The sequence below is a fragment of the Oncorhynchus tshawytscha genome, unplaced genomic scaffold, assembly GCF_018296145.1.
Source record: "Oncorhynchus tshawytscha isolate Ot180627B unplaced genomic scaffold, Otsh_v2.0 Un_contig_1824_pilon_pilon, whole genome shotgun sequence".
In the NCBI taxonomy this organism is placed as follows: Eukaryota; Metazoa; Chordata; class Actinopteri; order Salmoniformes; family Salmonidae; genus Oncorhynchus; species Oncorhynchus tshawytscha.
Genome location: NW_024609829.1, coordinates 1520286 through 1536106, shown reverse-complemented (window position 1 = coordinate 1536106; position 15821 = coordinate 1520286). Strand labels below are relative to the sequence as shown.

General features: G+C 42.2%; 1 protein-coding gene across 1 annotated transcript; it reads left to right on the top strand.

Annotated features, from left to right (window-relative positions):
- Positions 1–287: 287 nt before the first annotated feature.
- On the top strand, positions 288–15776 carry LOC112254203 (mitochondrial glutamate carrier 1). The gene is made up of 10 exons (XM_024426542.2): positions 288–422; positions 3946–4077; positions 4246–4371; positions 6123–6178; positions 7286–7376; positions 9113–9231; positions 9318–9507; positions 13914–14068; positions 14183–14258; positions 14414–15776. The coding sequence occupies exons 2-10, from the start codon at positions 4058–4060 to the stop codon at positions 14559–14561; spliced, it is 981 nt and encodes a 326-aa protein (XP_024282310.1). The 5' UTR covers positions 288–422; positions 3946–4057; the 3' UTR covers positions 14562–15776.
- Positions 15777–15821: the final 45 nt, after the last annotated feature.

Genomic DNA, 15821 nt, shown 5'->3' with positions numbered 1-15821 from the left:
TTCTATGGGACACACAGAACATAAATAAACTAACTACGCCATTCAAATATCTAATTATAAGGCTTTTTATTCAGTTTATTGGTTGCAACCCAGCCTCTCATTAACTATGTACAAATAAGCACAATGTTTTGGGGTACTAATTAGTTAGATACTGGGTTGGACTTGACCGTATTCTTAATGTGGAGCGCATGCTACCGCCCACCACACGCTCTTCTACAAATTAAAGGACCAATGAACTGTCAATATGTAAATCTACAAACCACGATTGGATGGATTGGAACTCCAGGTTTGACGATTTGGCCCCTCCTTCACATGAATGAATGGAATTTTCCGTTATCTCGCGTTCGGTAAATTACAGGACTACGAGGCTGACGATACTTTCAAGTACAAGAACGAAAGATCTCATCTCACATTTATTTTAGGTGAGTATCATTATCGAACGTTGGCAAATATCAATATTAATGTATCACCATTGTATTGACAATTGCTATGTCATCGTGGCTCTTTTTCCTAGCATTGCATTATTGGAAGAGGAAATGCAGCGGCTTGTTAGAAGTTAGCCAACGAGTTTGCCCGACATCAAATAGCTCACGCTAGTGCTGTTAAACGACATGTCAGAGATTTGAGTACGAGTTGTTGCTATAGATACACTTGATCAGTAATGTTTCAGCAACGTTAACTATAGCTAGCGAAGTTATTGAATTGGCCATTTCCAGATAAATACAAGCTAACTAACGGTAGCTAGCAAGCGATAAGTTAGTCATCATACGTTACCCTGGCAATGTTAACATTAGCTAAATCAGTAAATGAGGCAATGTTAATAACACATGAATGTTATTGAATAAGGTTGCTTATAGAAAATATAATGGATGAATACACAAGTTAGACTGGAGTTGAATCTTGTTCACATACTGACACGGACTGTGTCTTAGCTAACTTAACTGAGCTGATGCCTCGGGGCCAAGAACACTTTCAATTCATGCAAACGGATGCCTTTGGGGGTAGCTACATCCAAAGGACACTGATTAGCACTAACCTTTTAACGTTACTAGCTACATGCCCATTTTACTCAAGAGTAGCAAGCAGGTTGTAATATTGCGTTCGTAATAAGTGGGAAACTCGGACAGTACTACTTGAACTGGGACCAACGAGGCGTGCTCTTTATTTATTTAATTTTTATTTAACAGGGCAAGTCAGTTAAGAACAAATTCGTATTTACAATGACGGCCTACTGGGGAACAGTGGGTTAACTGCCTTGTTCAGGGGCAGAACGACAGATTTTTACCATGTCAAATCGGGGATTCGATCTAGCAAATTTCAATAACTGGCCTAACGCTCTTACCCAGAATGGGGAACCTTTTTGCCATCAAGGGCCATTTGGATATTAATAAATTAATTCGGGGGCCATATTATTACAAGTGGCAATCTTCAATTTTATTCATGTGTTAATTTGACTTTAATCACAGACATTGGTTTCATAGTTTTAAATATGACTTATGTTTCTTGTGTCCTTGAGTATTTAGAAAAGTGATAGTCCTATTTAAATAGATAATAGTATTGTACGTAATGTTATTATGATTGCTTGTTCAAACTCGCCTCTAATGCGATGGCTGAAACAGCTTATCTTTGAAGAGGCGTTTGATGTCAGCTGGCAGTGAAGATGATGCTACTGGCAGCTGGTTTTCCAGGTTTGTATCAGTCAGTCTTGAGCAGAATCGAGTCTTTGTCAGATTGGAAAAGAACTGCTCGCAGCAGTAGGTTGTCCCAAACACCGATGCAAATTTAAGTGCATGTCTCCTCAGAACAGAAAAATGCTCTGCACTAATGTACATTTTGTAGGAGAGGGAGGTTGTACCTGGCTTTGAGCTCGTCATTGCTTTGCAGCTCAATGACTATGTGTTGTAGGCCATCCGGCACATCCGCTGGTTCAACGTTAAACGGGGTTGCAAATATGTTCAACTCCAGTTGTTTACTTTTTACATCCTTAAACTGCTCACAAAATGCCTTTGCGAGCTTTCCACACTCACCGGCATATTCCCAAGTAATCTCAGGCTCTTGTCCTTGCGGAGTAGGAAAATGCACTGTGTTACCCCTTTCTAGTTGTACTTGCCACAGCTTTAATTTCGTACGATTTCACGTTTGACAGCAGATCGCTGAGAAGCTGTTTCAGCCCTTTTGAGCTTGACGTTCAAGTCAGAACAGATACTTGGTTATGTCCACCACGAAGGCCAAATCACACATCCACTTGTCATCACTCAGTTCCGCGACAGGTTTCCCCTTCATCTCTATTAATTGTTTACTTCATCTTTCAGTCCGTAAAACCGCGCGAGCATATTTCCACGGCTCAACCATCACACCAGCAAACCAGATCACCATACTCCGATTCAAGATCACTCAATAGCTCCTTAAATTGGCGGTTATTCAGCCCTTTTGCTTTTGATAAAATTGATGTTCGACACTACAGATGCCGTTACATTGTTCGGCTTCAGGGACTGTGCGAACAGACTTTCTTGATATATGATGCTGTTGCATACAATTAAATCACTTCGATTAAGACTGAGACAACTCATAATTTTTTTTCACTAGTGTGGTTAACCTCTTTTTCGAGCCAACCATAGCTGGCCCTCCATCTATAGTAAGGCCACTTCATTTTTCAAACTGTAGCTCAAATTTGCTCATAGCCGAGACAAGTTTCTCAAACAAGCCCTCACCTCAGGTGGTGCCATGCATGGCTTCCAAAGACAGTGATTCCTCCCTTGTGTCAAACTCAGCAGTAATCTCACACACACAAATGGCAAATTGGGCAGTATTTGTTACGTCAGTCGTTTCATCACATGCCAAAGATAAACTCGACATTTGGATTTAGGAAAACGACGTCTACCTCCTCCCTGTAGGCTATAATGTCTCGTTGTTGTTGACCATGCACCCTTCTGGCTCCTGTGTTGAGGATCAGCGAAGTGGAGGTGTTGTTTCCTACCTTCACCACCTGGGGATGGCCCGTCAGGATGTCCAGGACCCAGTTGCACAGGGTGGGGTTCAGACCCAGGGCCCCGAGCTGAATGATGAGAATAGAGGGTACTATGGTGTTGAATGCTGAGCTATAGTCAATGAACTGCATTCTTACATAGGTATTCCTCTTGTCCAGATGGTAAAGGGTGATTGCATCCTCTGTGGCTCTATTGGGACATTTTGCGTGTTTGATTGCCTTACAGAGGGAATAACTACACTATTTGTATTCGGCCATATTCTCAATCACCTTGCCATGGTTAAATGCAGTTGTTCGCGGTTTCTGTTTTGTGTGAATGCTGCCATCTATCCATGGTTTCTGGTTTGGGTACATTTTAATAGTCACAGTGGGTACAACATCTCCTATACATTTCCTGATGAACTCAGTCACCGTATCTGTGTATTTGTCAATATTATTGAGGCTACCCAGAACATATCCCCGTTCACATGATCAAAACAATTTTGAAGCATGGATTCCGATTGGTCAGACCAGCATTGAATAGACTTTAGCATGGGTACTTCCTGTTTGATTTTCTGCCTATAGGAAGGGAGGAGCAAAATGGAGTCGTGGTCAGATTTGCCAAATAGAGGGCGGGGGAGGGCCTTGTAGGCATTTCGAAAAGTTGAGTGGCAGTGGTCCAATGTTTTACCAGCGCGAGTACAACAGTCAATGTGTTGGTAGAACTTCGGTAGTGTTTTCCTAAAATGTGCTTTAAAACCCCCCAATTACTATAAATGCGGCCTCAGGATATGTGGTTTCCAGTTTGCATCAACTCCAGTGTAGTTCTTTGAGGGCCGTCGTGGTATCATCTTGAGGGGGAATATACACGACTGTGACTATAACCGAAGAGAATTCTCTTGGGAGGTAATGTTGCGTTTGTGTACCTCGTCCTCTAGACTAAAAGTCTATATATAATCTCCCTGCCTCTTCCCCTCCAGAACTCTACTCAGCTGCTCATCAGCACTTGATCTACTGACCACTACAATCTACTTACAACTAGCTAAGATCTCACAGCTCCGTTCTACATCTGCTACCTATCTCAAATATACCATGACCAAGCAGCAGATCAGGTACTGTCACTGTAGGCTTCTCTATCTCATACTGTATGTGCAATAGATGTCTAGATGTTACAGTACAGTTTTCATAAGGGCATGCATCCATTATATTTGATCTATTTCAAGTGCTTTGAATTTCTGTGATATGCCAATCTGAACATAATCTGAAACTGTTTTTTCCAGCCTTCCCGCTAAACTGATTAATGGTGGTATTGCTGGCATTGTGGGGGTTACCTGTGTGTTTCCCATCGACCTGGTAAAGACCAGGCTACAGAACCAGAGGCAAGGCCAACAGATCTACAAAAACATGTGAGTCCTTCACTCTGTCCTCCCTTCTCATGTCATGCCGTGTGACTGCATAGCTAAATCTAGATCGTTTATTGGATGATGATGATGATGATAATAATAATAATAATAATAATATATTTTTTAAACTCAAAGGCGTGGAAGGATGACACTAACAGACCTGCCAACCTGCACAATTACAGTTCAAAGTAGCTGGTACTCAACCGTCTCAAGTTGGAGATGAGCCAATCAAACGACTTGGGCGAGTTGGAAATATCTGTAGCGCTCCGTCCCGTGGTCGTAGTACTATTGTCCTTCCGCCAACTGGATGGCAGCTCCCCACTTCGTCCATTGATACCACTTATGTGTGAGGGGAAAAATAGAGTTGGCTCCTTAGTTAACGCGTCATTACAATGAAGGTAGTTAGCTACAGAGTTTAGTTAACTAAGTGAGAATACTTTCTTGCCCGCGCATGCTTTGATATCCGCAACGGTAGTGGGTGTGAGGGCATTGACGGGCAAGGAAACGTGCAGCGTTGCGGTAGTTTAGTGCGCGTCGCTGCATGGATGGAAACAGACATGGTAGAGAGCTGTTTCCGCTAATATTGTCCTTCAGAGGAATTTGTTAGGTCCACTAATCTGAACAGTATGTTCATTAATCAGTACTTGATCTGTCCTCTTGATATGGCTGTATGTCAACAGTAGGCTGCTAATGATGTGATAATAGTCAGTTCACCAATGACAACAGGGCATGCTGAATGAATGGGAGCCTAGTAGTCGGACCTAACTTGATGGATGAGGTCAGGGATAAAGAACTGCAACAAGCTCATATAGGCCTAGTTCAGTTGTTTCATATTCCATATAGCCTACAGTAAACTAGAGTATGACATTGCATCCAGTAATTTAATTATTCAGAATTTTCTCTCCGAAACAAAATTAAGAAGCCAGTTTACATTTTCACTAGACTATCCACATCGACACCTATTATTTAGAATAATCACTACCCCAACATTTTACGTAGAAAAATTGTCATTGGGACTACAATTTTTATTTAGGATCATACACAAGACTTGGATACAATGTTTGATATAGTTTCAGACTCAAGGTTTCAGGAAATGACAGTTGGAGTTTTTCCTTCCTGACCTTAGGCCTACATTTGCACCACTTTGTCAGAAGATCCTAGGGAGAACCCTGATTGAACATTTAAACATATTTATTGTTGGCTACTGAAGAGCAGGCAATTACCAAGTACCCATAAGTCTATAGCCCACCATTCTTATTGAGGCAGTCTTTTTTGCCAACATCATTATTAGGCTTAAAAGGTGCTCAACTGGTAAATTCTTCAAGGTTTGCAGGTCTGCACTAAATATATCGGATGGGATATCTTGGTCAGTACTTCAATGAATCCGGTTGTCATTGTGAAAGCATAGACTAATGCCAGGTTTTGAATCCGGTGTCTGTAACGACTGACTCCTGCCATTGTCCTATTCTTTCCCGTTGAGTAATCCTGAGGAATGTGCGAGGGGAGATGACATTTCCCTCTGCTCTGTGCACCCATTCAGCTGTCTTCTCCACTCCCAGCCTTAAGCCCCTTGATGTTCCTTAGTTCTGTTTTACCTACATGGGTAGAAATGGCTGTACTTTGTATTTACATATTATTTGTTGGATGATGTCTCTCAAACTTTTTGTCACGATTGCAACTATTCGAGAAATAATTCGTAGTAATTAGTTGTTGTGAGAAATTTCCCTCGTTCTGACATGTCTTTTCTCTCTCAGGATGGACTGCCTTGTCAAAACCGTTAGATCAGAAGGATACTTTGGCATGTATAGAGGTAAGAGTAATTTCATTTTTAGTCTTGGTTTAATAGTAGTGGTTCTTTACCTAGTCAACAGGGGGGTTATTAGTGAAATTGCAACAAACTGATGAGAATTTAATTATATATTTGACTTAAAGTATAAGCTGTCAAGTTGCTGTTCACAATTAATGCAGTAGTTGCTCATTACTGATAGAAAAAAAGCAATATTCACATGTGATCTTAAATTGATTGATTGTCACCACAATGTAGTGATGTTTATATGCATCCTTCGTTATGCAAATTGTTTGTTACTTCATTTGAATTTTAATTGAATGACAAATGGTGTTCTCCATCAATCCTTATAAGGAAATTGCCACATTTTCAATTGATCACATGATCAGTGTTCAGTGAAATGCATTACTATAGCCTCACTGAAACTGAATATTGTATGTAACACATTTATGAGTGGCAACAGTGTCTATTGTGGAGAGGAGGTTGGAGCCTGTTTTATGGGGCTCCATTTGTGTGAGGAATGCTTGTTTTTTTTGCATCTGTGTTTTTCATATTACAGACGTGGATCCCCCTGGGATATTGAGAGGCTAGCCGATATGGCGCAGCCACGCTGGAGGCAAATCATTTAATGGTTCTTACTACACTGCTCTATTTCAACTAGGCAAACATTGTTTTTTTTAATGTGCTATTTGTGAAATATTTTGCTCCTTCATGTCTTTATACAACTTATTCTCACCTCTCCTGTTGACTCCTTTGACTTTCTCTGTTCATTCACCAACACTTGTGATCATTGACATTCAGTGTTCTTGGGAAAATGTGTATTGTAGTAGTGGCTAAGGCTACCTTCATTCTCGTCTGTCCATCCCCCACTGGCACGTAGACTAGCCTACACCTTAATCTAAAGTCTTCTTCCCACATAGTTTTCTAAAGAAATGTTGGTCTTTCTTACATTAGACGAGCCTAACTTTTCACATTCTCAATTTTAATTTCCCATTCTCTCTCTGCATGCCCTTTTCTGGTCTCTTCTTTCATTCATGTTCTGCTTTCATCATGTTTCAATGTAACTTATTGTGTTGACTTGCTCGTGATGATTTTTAAGGTTTGACTAATGGTCAATTGTTTTGCCTTCAGGTGCTGCTGTGAATCTGACCCTGGTCACTCCTGAGAAGGCCATCAAACTAGCCGCAAATGATTTCTTCCGGCAGCATCTTAACAAAAATGAGTAAGTGACCGTTTACATTTCTGCCATTTAAAGACAGTAAGATTGAGAGGAAGACTGATGTAGTGTAATAGTGTAGTGTAATAGATGTATACTAATGCATGCTTTTGGATTGATGGCAGCATTCGCGTGAAACTGAAAGCGCGAACCACTGCTTTTAATCAGGGCAAGGTGACCGGAAACATGACCGAATACAAACAGTGTAGCTATTCCCTCCGCAAGGCAATCAAACAAGCTAAGCGTCAGTATAGAGATAAAGTAGAATCTCAATTCAACGGCTCAGACACAAGAGGTATGTGGCAGTGTCTACAGTCAATCACGGATTACAAAAAGAAAACTAGCCCCGTCACGGACCAGGATGTCTTGCTCCCAGGCAGACTAAATAACCTTTTTGCCCGCTTTGAGGACAATGCAGTGCCACTGACACGGCCTGCAACCAAAACATGCGGACTCTCCTTCACTGCAGCCGACGTGAGGAAAACATTTAAACGTGTTAACCCTCGCAAGGCTGCAGGCCCAGACGGCATCCCCAGCCGCGCCCTCAGAGCATGCGCAGACCAGCTGGCTGGTGTGTTTACGGACATATTCAATCAAACCCTATCCCAGTCTGCTGTTCCCACATGCTTCAAGAGGGCCACCATTGTTCCTGTTCCCAAGAAAGCTAAGGTAACTGAGCTAAACGACTACCGCCCCGCCCCGTAGCACTCACTTCCGTCATCATGAAGTGCTTTGAGAGACTAGTCAAGGACCATATCACCTCCACCCTACCTGACACCCTAGACCCACTCCAATTTGCTTACCGCCCAAATAGGTCCACAGACGATGCAATCTCAACCACACTGCACACAGCCCTAACCCATCTGGACAAGAGGAATACCTATGTGAGAATGCTGTTCATCGACTACAGCTCGGCATTTAACACCATAGTACCCTCCAAGCTCGAGACCCTGGGTCTCGACCCCGCTCTGTGCAACTGGGTACTGGACTTCCTGACGGGCCGCCCCCAGGTGGTGAGGGTAGGCAACAACTTCTCCACCCCGCTGATCCTCAACACTGGGGCCCCACAAGGGTGCGTTCTGAGCCCTCTCCTGTAATCCCTGTTCACCCACGACTGCGTGGCCATGCACGCCTCCAACATTCATCAAGTTTGCGGACGACACAACAGTGGTAGACTTGATTACCAACAACGACGAACTGACTCAACTCCAGCCACTTTAATAATGGGAATTGATGGGAAATTATGTAAAATATATCACTAGCCACTTTAAACTATGCTACCTTATATAATGTTACTTACCCTACATCATTCATCTCATATGTATACGTATATACTGGACTCTATATTGTCTACTGCATCTTTATGTAATACATGTATCACTAGCCACTTTAACTATGCCACTTTGTTTACATACTCATCTCATATGTATATACTGTACTCGATACAATCTACTGTATCTTGCCTATGCCGCTCTGTACCATCACTCATTCATATATCTTTATGTACATATTCTTTATCCCCTTACACTTGTGTCTATAAGGTAGTAGTTTTGGAATTGTTAGCTAGATTACTTGTTGGTTATTACTGCATTGTCGGAACTAGAAGCACAAGCATTTCGCTACACTCGCATTAACATCTGCTAACCATGTGTATGTGACAAATTCATATGATTTGATGTGTCCAACTAGTCATTGACGAGACCAATCCCATGCATGCTTTCTAATCTGATTCTTTGTTGCAGGAAGGGTTTGACAGTGTTTAAGGAGATGTTGGCAGGTTGTGGTGCGGGCATGTGCCAGGTTGTCATTACTACTCCTATGGAAATGCTCAAGATTCAACTTCAGGATGCAGGAAGGCTAGGTAAGCAGGGTCATAGTATTTTCCTGATTTGATTGATGTTGGAAGTTTATGCAAATATATTCATGTATTTTTGTTCTTCATCCCAGCGGCTCAGCAGATAAAGCCAGCCTCGATGTCACCCACTAAGCTGGCTGCCACCAGGGTGCTGAGCAGGTCTTACAACGCGGGGCCCAGCACTGCAACCAGTGCGCTGTCTGCTACCCAAATCGCCCGGGAACTTCTCCGCACTCAAGGCATCCCGGGCCTCTACAAAGGCCTCTGGGCCACCCTCATGAGGTAAGGGATTGTTACACATGAATGTGACTCATGTGAAATCTTTTTTTTTTTATGGGGCACTGGGCTTGAAAACAAACAGGAATATCATTTTTATATGTGTGTGTGTTTTAAGAACACCTACTCATTCAAGGGTTTTTCTTTATTTTTTACTATTTTCTACATTGTAGAATAATAGTGAAGACATCAAAACTATGAAATAAGACATGGTATCATGTAGTAACCAAAATAGTGTTAAACAAATCAAAATAGATTTGAGATTCTTCAAATAGCCACCCTTTGCCTTGTTGACAGTTTTGCACGTTCTTGGCATTCTCTCAACTAGCTTCATGAGGTAGTCACCTGGAATGTATTTCAATTAACAGGTGTGCCTTGTTAACTTCTCTGGGGTATGCACCTGGCCAACATCCAGTGAGATTGCAGAGCGCCAAATTCAAATACAGAAATACTCATAAAAATTCAGAAAAGATACAACTATTAGGTTTAAAGATTAACTTCTTGTGAATCCAACCACTGTGTCAGATTTCAAAAATGCTTTACCGCGAAAGCATACCTTACAATTATTTGAGAACATAGCCCAGCAGACAAATCATTACAAACAGTAACCAGCCAAGTAGAAGAGTTACACAAGTCAGAAATAGAGAAAATGAATCCCTTACCTTTGATCTTCATATGTTTGCACTCTGAAGACATTCATGTATTCAATAAATGTTCCTTTTGTTTGATAGTCTCTCTTTATATCCAAAAACCTCCCTCATTTTTCAGAATATAAGCCTGAAACAGTTTCTAAAGACTGTTGACATCTAGTGGAAGGCTGCAATTTGAGTCCTAAGTCAATGGATACTGTAATGGCATTGAATAGAAAACTACAACAACAAAAATTCCTTCTTCCTGAATGGATTTTTCTCAGGTTTTTGCCTGCCAAATCAGTTCTGTTATACTCAGACATGATTTTTAACGGTTTTGGAAACTTTAGTGTTTTCTATCCAAATCTACTAAATCAAATCAAATGTATTTATATAGCCCTTCGTACATCAGCTGATATCTCAAAGTGCTGTACAGAAACCCAGCCTAAAACCCCAAACAGCAAGTAATGCCGGTGTAGAAGCACAGTGGCTAGGAAAAACTCCCTAGAAAGGCCAAAACCTAGGAAGAAACCTAGAGAGGAACCAGGCTATGTGGGGTGGCCAGTCCTCTTCTGGCTGTGCTGGGTGGAGATTATAACAGAACATGGCCAAGATGTTCAAATGTTCATAAATGACCAGCATGGTCGTATAATAATAATAAGGCAGAACTGTTGAAACTGGAGCAGCAGCACGGTCAGGTGGACTGGGGATAGCAAGGAGTCATCATGTCAGGTAGTCCTGGGGCATGGTCCTACTAATTATATGCATATCCTATCTTCTGGGCCCGAGTAGAAGGCAGTTTAATTTGGGCATGTTTTTCATCCAAAATTCCAAATTCTGCCCCCTACCCTAGAGAAGTTAAGTCAATTTGTGGAATTTCTTTCCTTCTTAATAGATTTGAGCCAATCAGTTGTGTTGTGACAAGATAGCCCTATTTGGTAAAAGACCAAGGCAAGAACCACTCAAATAAGCAAAGAGAAACAACAGTCCATCATTACTTTAAGACATGAAGGTCAGTCAATCCAGAAAATTTCAAGAACTTTGAAAGTTTCTTCAAATGCAATAGCAAAAACCTTTCAAGCGGTATGATGAAACTGGCTCTCATGAGGGCTGCCAAAGGAATGGAAGACCCATGGTTACCTCTGCTGCAGAGGATAAGTTCGTTAGAGTTACCAGCCTCGGAAATTGCAGCCCAAATAAATGCTTTGGATGTTCAAGTAACAGACACATCTCAACATCAACTGTTCAGAGGAGACTGTGTGAGTCAGGCCTTCGTGGTTGAATTGCTGCAAAGAAACCACTACGAAAGGTCACCAATAAGAAGAGACTTGCTTGGGCCAAGAAACACGAGCAATGGACATTAGGCTGTTGGAAATTTCTAATTAGTCCAAATTAGAGGTTTTGGATCCAACCGGTGTGTCTTTGTGAGACGCGTTGTGGGTGAATGGATGATCTCCGCATGTGTATTGGGGGGGATGCTTTGCTGGTGACACTGATTGGGATTTATTTAGAATTCAAGGCACACTTAACCAGCATAGCCTTCACAGCATTCTGCAGTGATATGACATCCCATCTGGTTTGCGCTTTGTGGGACTATCATTTGTTTTTCAACAGGACAATGACCAAGCACACCTCCAGGCTGTGTAAGGGCTATTTTATTAAGAAGAAGAGTGATGGAGTGCTGCATCAGATGGCCTGGTCTCCACAATCCTCCAACCTCAACCAAATTGAGATGGTTTGGAATGAGTCGGACCGTGGAGTGAAGGAAAGCCAACGAGTGCTCAGCATATGTGGGAACTCCTTCAAGACCTTTGGAAAAGCATTCCAGGTGAAGCTGGTTGAGCGAATGCCAAGAGTGTGCAAAACTGTCAGAGGCGAAGATGCTATTTGAAGAATCTCAAATATTAAAAATATTTTTGGATTTGTTTTAACACTTTTTTTGTTACTATATGATTCCATGTGTTATTTCAGTTTTGAGGTCTTCACTCTTATTCTACAATGTAGAAAATGGTCAAATAAAGAACCCCTTGAATGAGTTCTAAAACTTTTGACCGGTGTTATGTAATGTGTGTGTGTGTGTGTAAGCAAGCAAGCACGGGCGTATACGTACGGGTTGGTCTAATCCTGGATGACATTTGGTTAAAAACGCATTCCAGCCGGTGTCTATTCCAACAAGTTACCACCTGTTAAATCTATGACTTTGAAATGCCTATTTACTCTTTTCCACCTGACTGCGCAATCCACTGTCTCATCAGCCCAGGCAGACAATTTATAAACTTGATAAACTTCTGGCTGCACTGCTTGACCTGACCGTAAGTTAGCTGTAGTTGGCTAGCTAGCAAGCAAGGGATAAGAACGTTGTCAGCCAGTCTCGGGCCTTCGCCTCGGGCCTAACAACAACTGTGCCAATTTATACTCCAAACACCGGCTTCTCTGGCATTATCACTTACATCTATAACTCAACTCAGCAAAATAAGAAACGTCCCCTTTTCAGGACACTGTCTTTCAAAGATAATTTCTAAAAATCCAAATAACTTCACAGATCTTCATTGTAAAGGGTTTAAACACTGGTTTCCATCCTTGTTCAATGAACCATAAACAATGAATGAACATGCACCCGTGGAACGGTCGTTAAGACACTAACAGCTTACAGACGGTAGGCAATTAAGGTCACAGTTATGAAAACTTAGGACACTAAAGAGGCCTTTCTACTGATACTGAAAACCACCAAAAGAAAGATGCCCAGGGTCCCTGGTAATCTGCGTGAAAGTGCCTTAAGCATGGTCCTTGCATGCTGCAATGAGGCATGAGGACTGCAGATGTGGTTAGGGCAATAAATTGCAATGTCTGTACTGTGAGACACCTAAGACAGGGTGGACAGCTGATCGTCCTCGCAGTGGCAGACCTCGTGTAATAACTGCATGGGATCGGTACATCCAAACATCACACCTGCGGGACAGGTACAGGATGGCAACTGCCCTAGTTACACCAGGAATGCACAATCCCTCCATCAGTGCTCAGACTGTCTGCAATAGGCTGAGAGAGGCTGGACTGAGAGCTTGCAGGCTTGTTTTAAGGCAGGTCCTCACCAGACATCACCGGCAACAACGTTGCCTATGGGCACAAACCCACCATCACTGGACTGGAAAAAAGTGCTCTTCACTGACGAGTCACGGTTTTCTCTCACCAGGGGTGATGGTCGGATTTGTGTTTATCGTCGAAGGAATGAGCTTTACACCGAGGCCTGTACTCTGGAGCAGGATCGAGGTGGAGGGTCCGTCATGGTCTGGGGCGGTTTGTCACAGCATCATCGAACTGAGCTTGTTGTCATTGCAGGCGAACTCAACACTGTGCATTACAGGGAAGACATCCCCTCCTTCATGTGGTACCCTTCCTGCAGGCTCATCCTGACATGACCCTCCAGCATGACAATGCCACCAGTCATACTGCTCCTTCTGTGTGTGATTTCCTGCAAGACAGGAATGTCAGTGTTCTGCCATGGCCATCGATGAGCCCGGATCTCAATCCCATTGAGCAAGTCTGGGACTTGTTGGATCGGAGGGTGAGGGCTAGGGCCATCCCCCCCCCCAGAAATGTCTGGGAACTTGCAGGTGTCTTGGTGGAAGAGTGGGGTAACATCTCACAGGAAGAACTGGCAAATCTGGTGCAGTCCATGAGGAGGAGATGCACTGCAGTACTTAATGTAGCTGGTGGTCACAACAGATACTGACTGTTACTTTTGATTTTGACCCCCACCAGTAAAATACTTGTTTTATGTTTCAGAGATGTCCCTTTCTCCATGGTCTACTTCCCACTATTCGCCCACCTCAACCAGCTGGGCCAGCCCTCTCGAGATGAATCAGCACCCTTCTACTGGGCTTTCTTCTCTGGCTGTCTGGCTGGCTCTACCGCAGCTGTGGCAGTCAATCCTTGTGATGGTGAGTTCGTAATCTTTGTCTCTGTTTGTGACACACTTTTATTAAGCTAGTGGAATGTGTGTTTGATTTACTGCTGTAGTTCCTGCTATAACAAGTTCTCACACTTTATTCCAGTTGTGAAAACGAGATTGCAATCTCTAAACAAAGGTGCCAGTGAGGAGAGCTACAACGGTGTGGTTAACTGTGTCAGGTACAGAGTCAGTCTTTTATCACTATTTTAATACTTGTATTATCCTGCCTTTAGATCTTTTTGCAACTTCACAACCAGTGAGGTTTATAATAATTTATTTACACACATTCCTGAAGTTCAAGCAGTGATGATTTATTTACTCTGTCTCATGGCAGTAAGATCATGCGTAAGGAGGGTCCCTCTGCCTTCCTGAAGGGAGCAGGCTGCAGGGCGCTGGTCATCGCTCCTCTCTTCGGCATCGCACAGGTCATGTACTTTATTGGCATCGGAGAGTTCATCCTGGACCTGTCCCCTTTCAACTAACTACCCGTCTGCATGAGATGAGCAACCCTGCCTGGCTGTGCATGGGACTCTCTCACATCGGATGAAAAGTATCTCAGCAAAAGACTTGCAGCTATACACCGTCAGTATATATTACAGAAAATAAACCCACGTAAGGACTGTTGAGGTGTCAGAGCTTTGTAGCCTGGAAAAGACAGGAAAACCTCCTGTATGGTCTAATGGCTGTACTGCACTTCCTCCAAATGTTTTCCTCACTCATTTAATGGGCTGTGACCAATGTTTTCGCCAGTTTGCTGAACTGGGGACCGAGAACTGCAGCAGGGGCTCTGGCTGGGGAATCCCTCTGGTTCCTCTTTCTCTGTGAGGGACAGGAGGTGAGGACCACTTCAATACAACCAATGACTGAAGGCCATTTCAAACTTTTTTTTTAAATTCTTTTTTTTAGTCATTCATTGTTTGTCTGCAATTTTTGGGGGGATAATTTAAGATTCCACATCTGTGCTGTTACTTGAATGCAATACTGTGGAGTAAAGAGATTTTGTGTGGGTATTTCAAAGCAAGTACTGTATTTGCAATCATGTGACTTAAAGCTTTCAATTAATCTGATTTACATGTCTGAATTGTTAAATTCACTGAGGCCAAAAATCTCTCGAAATATTCTAGAAGTAGCTTTTTAAAATTTTTTTTTAAAGAGACACATTTTTAACTGGCATTTCACCAAGGTTTAGTTTGAGATCGATGGACCAAGCACTTAATGGCTATTCCACAGCAGCACCTCATGGTTTGTTGCCAGACAGATGACCCCATCATGGTTTAATGAATTGTCAGCACTGTTCATTTTTTTTGTATTTTTTTAAATTCTGAATACTTGTGAGATTAATTCATATAATGTAGTATATACATTAGAGTTGGAGTGTTCTGTTATTGTCCATGTTACTTCAGGGATATATATATATTAGGTCAAGAATTAGAATAGTTTTTTTTTTGTATTAATATGCCCCTAAATTTCATGCAAATAGTTGTGTATTTTCCTTATGAGTGGATTGGTATTTCTACACACTTGTAAGGAATACTTTATCCAGACTGACTGAGCCTGCCAAATGGCATCACTAATACTATCTGCACCCAGGTAATCTAACACAGGAATTGACTGTTACATTGGTTTGTATGATGTATTTCTAGTTTTGTTTTAGTATATGTTTATCAAATAAACATCTAACAGCCGTCTGCTCTTAACCCGGGTTGAATAGTCTCTTCTTTGTGCTTTCTCTCGGGGTATCC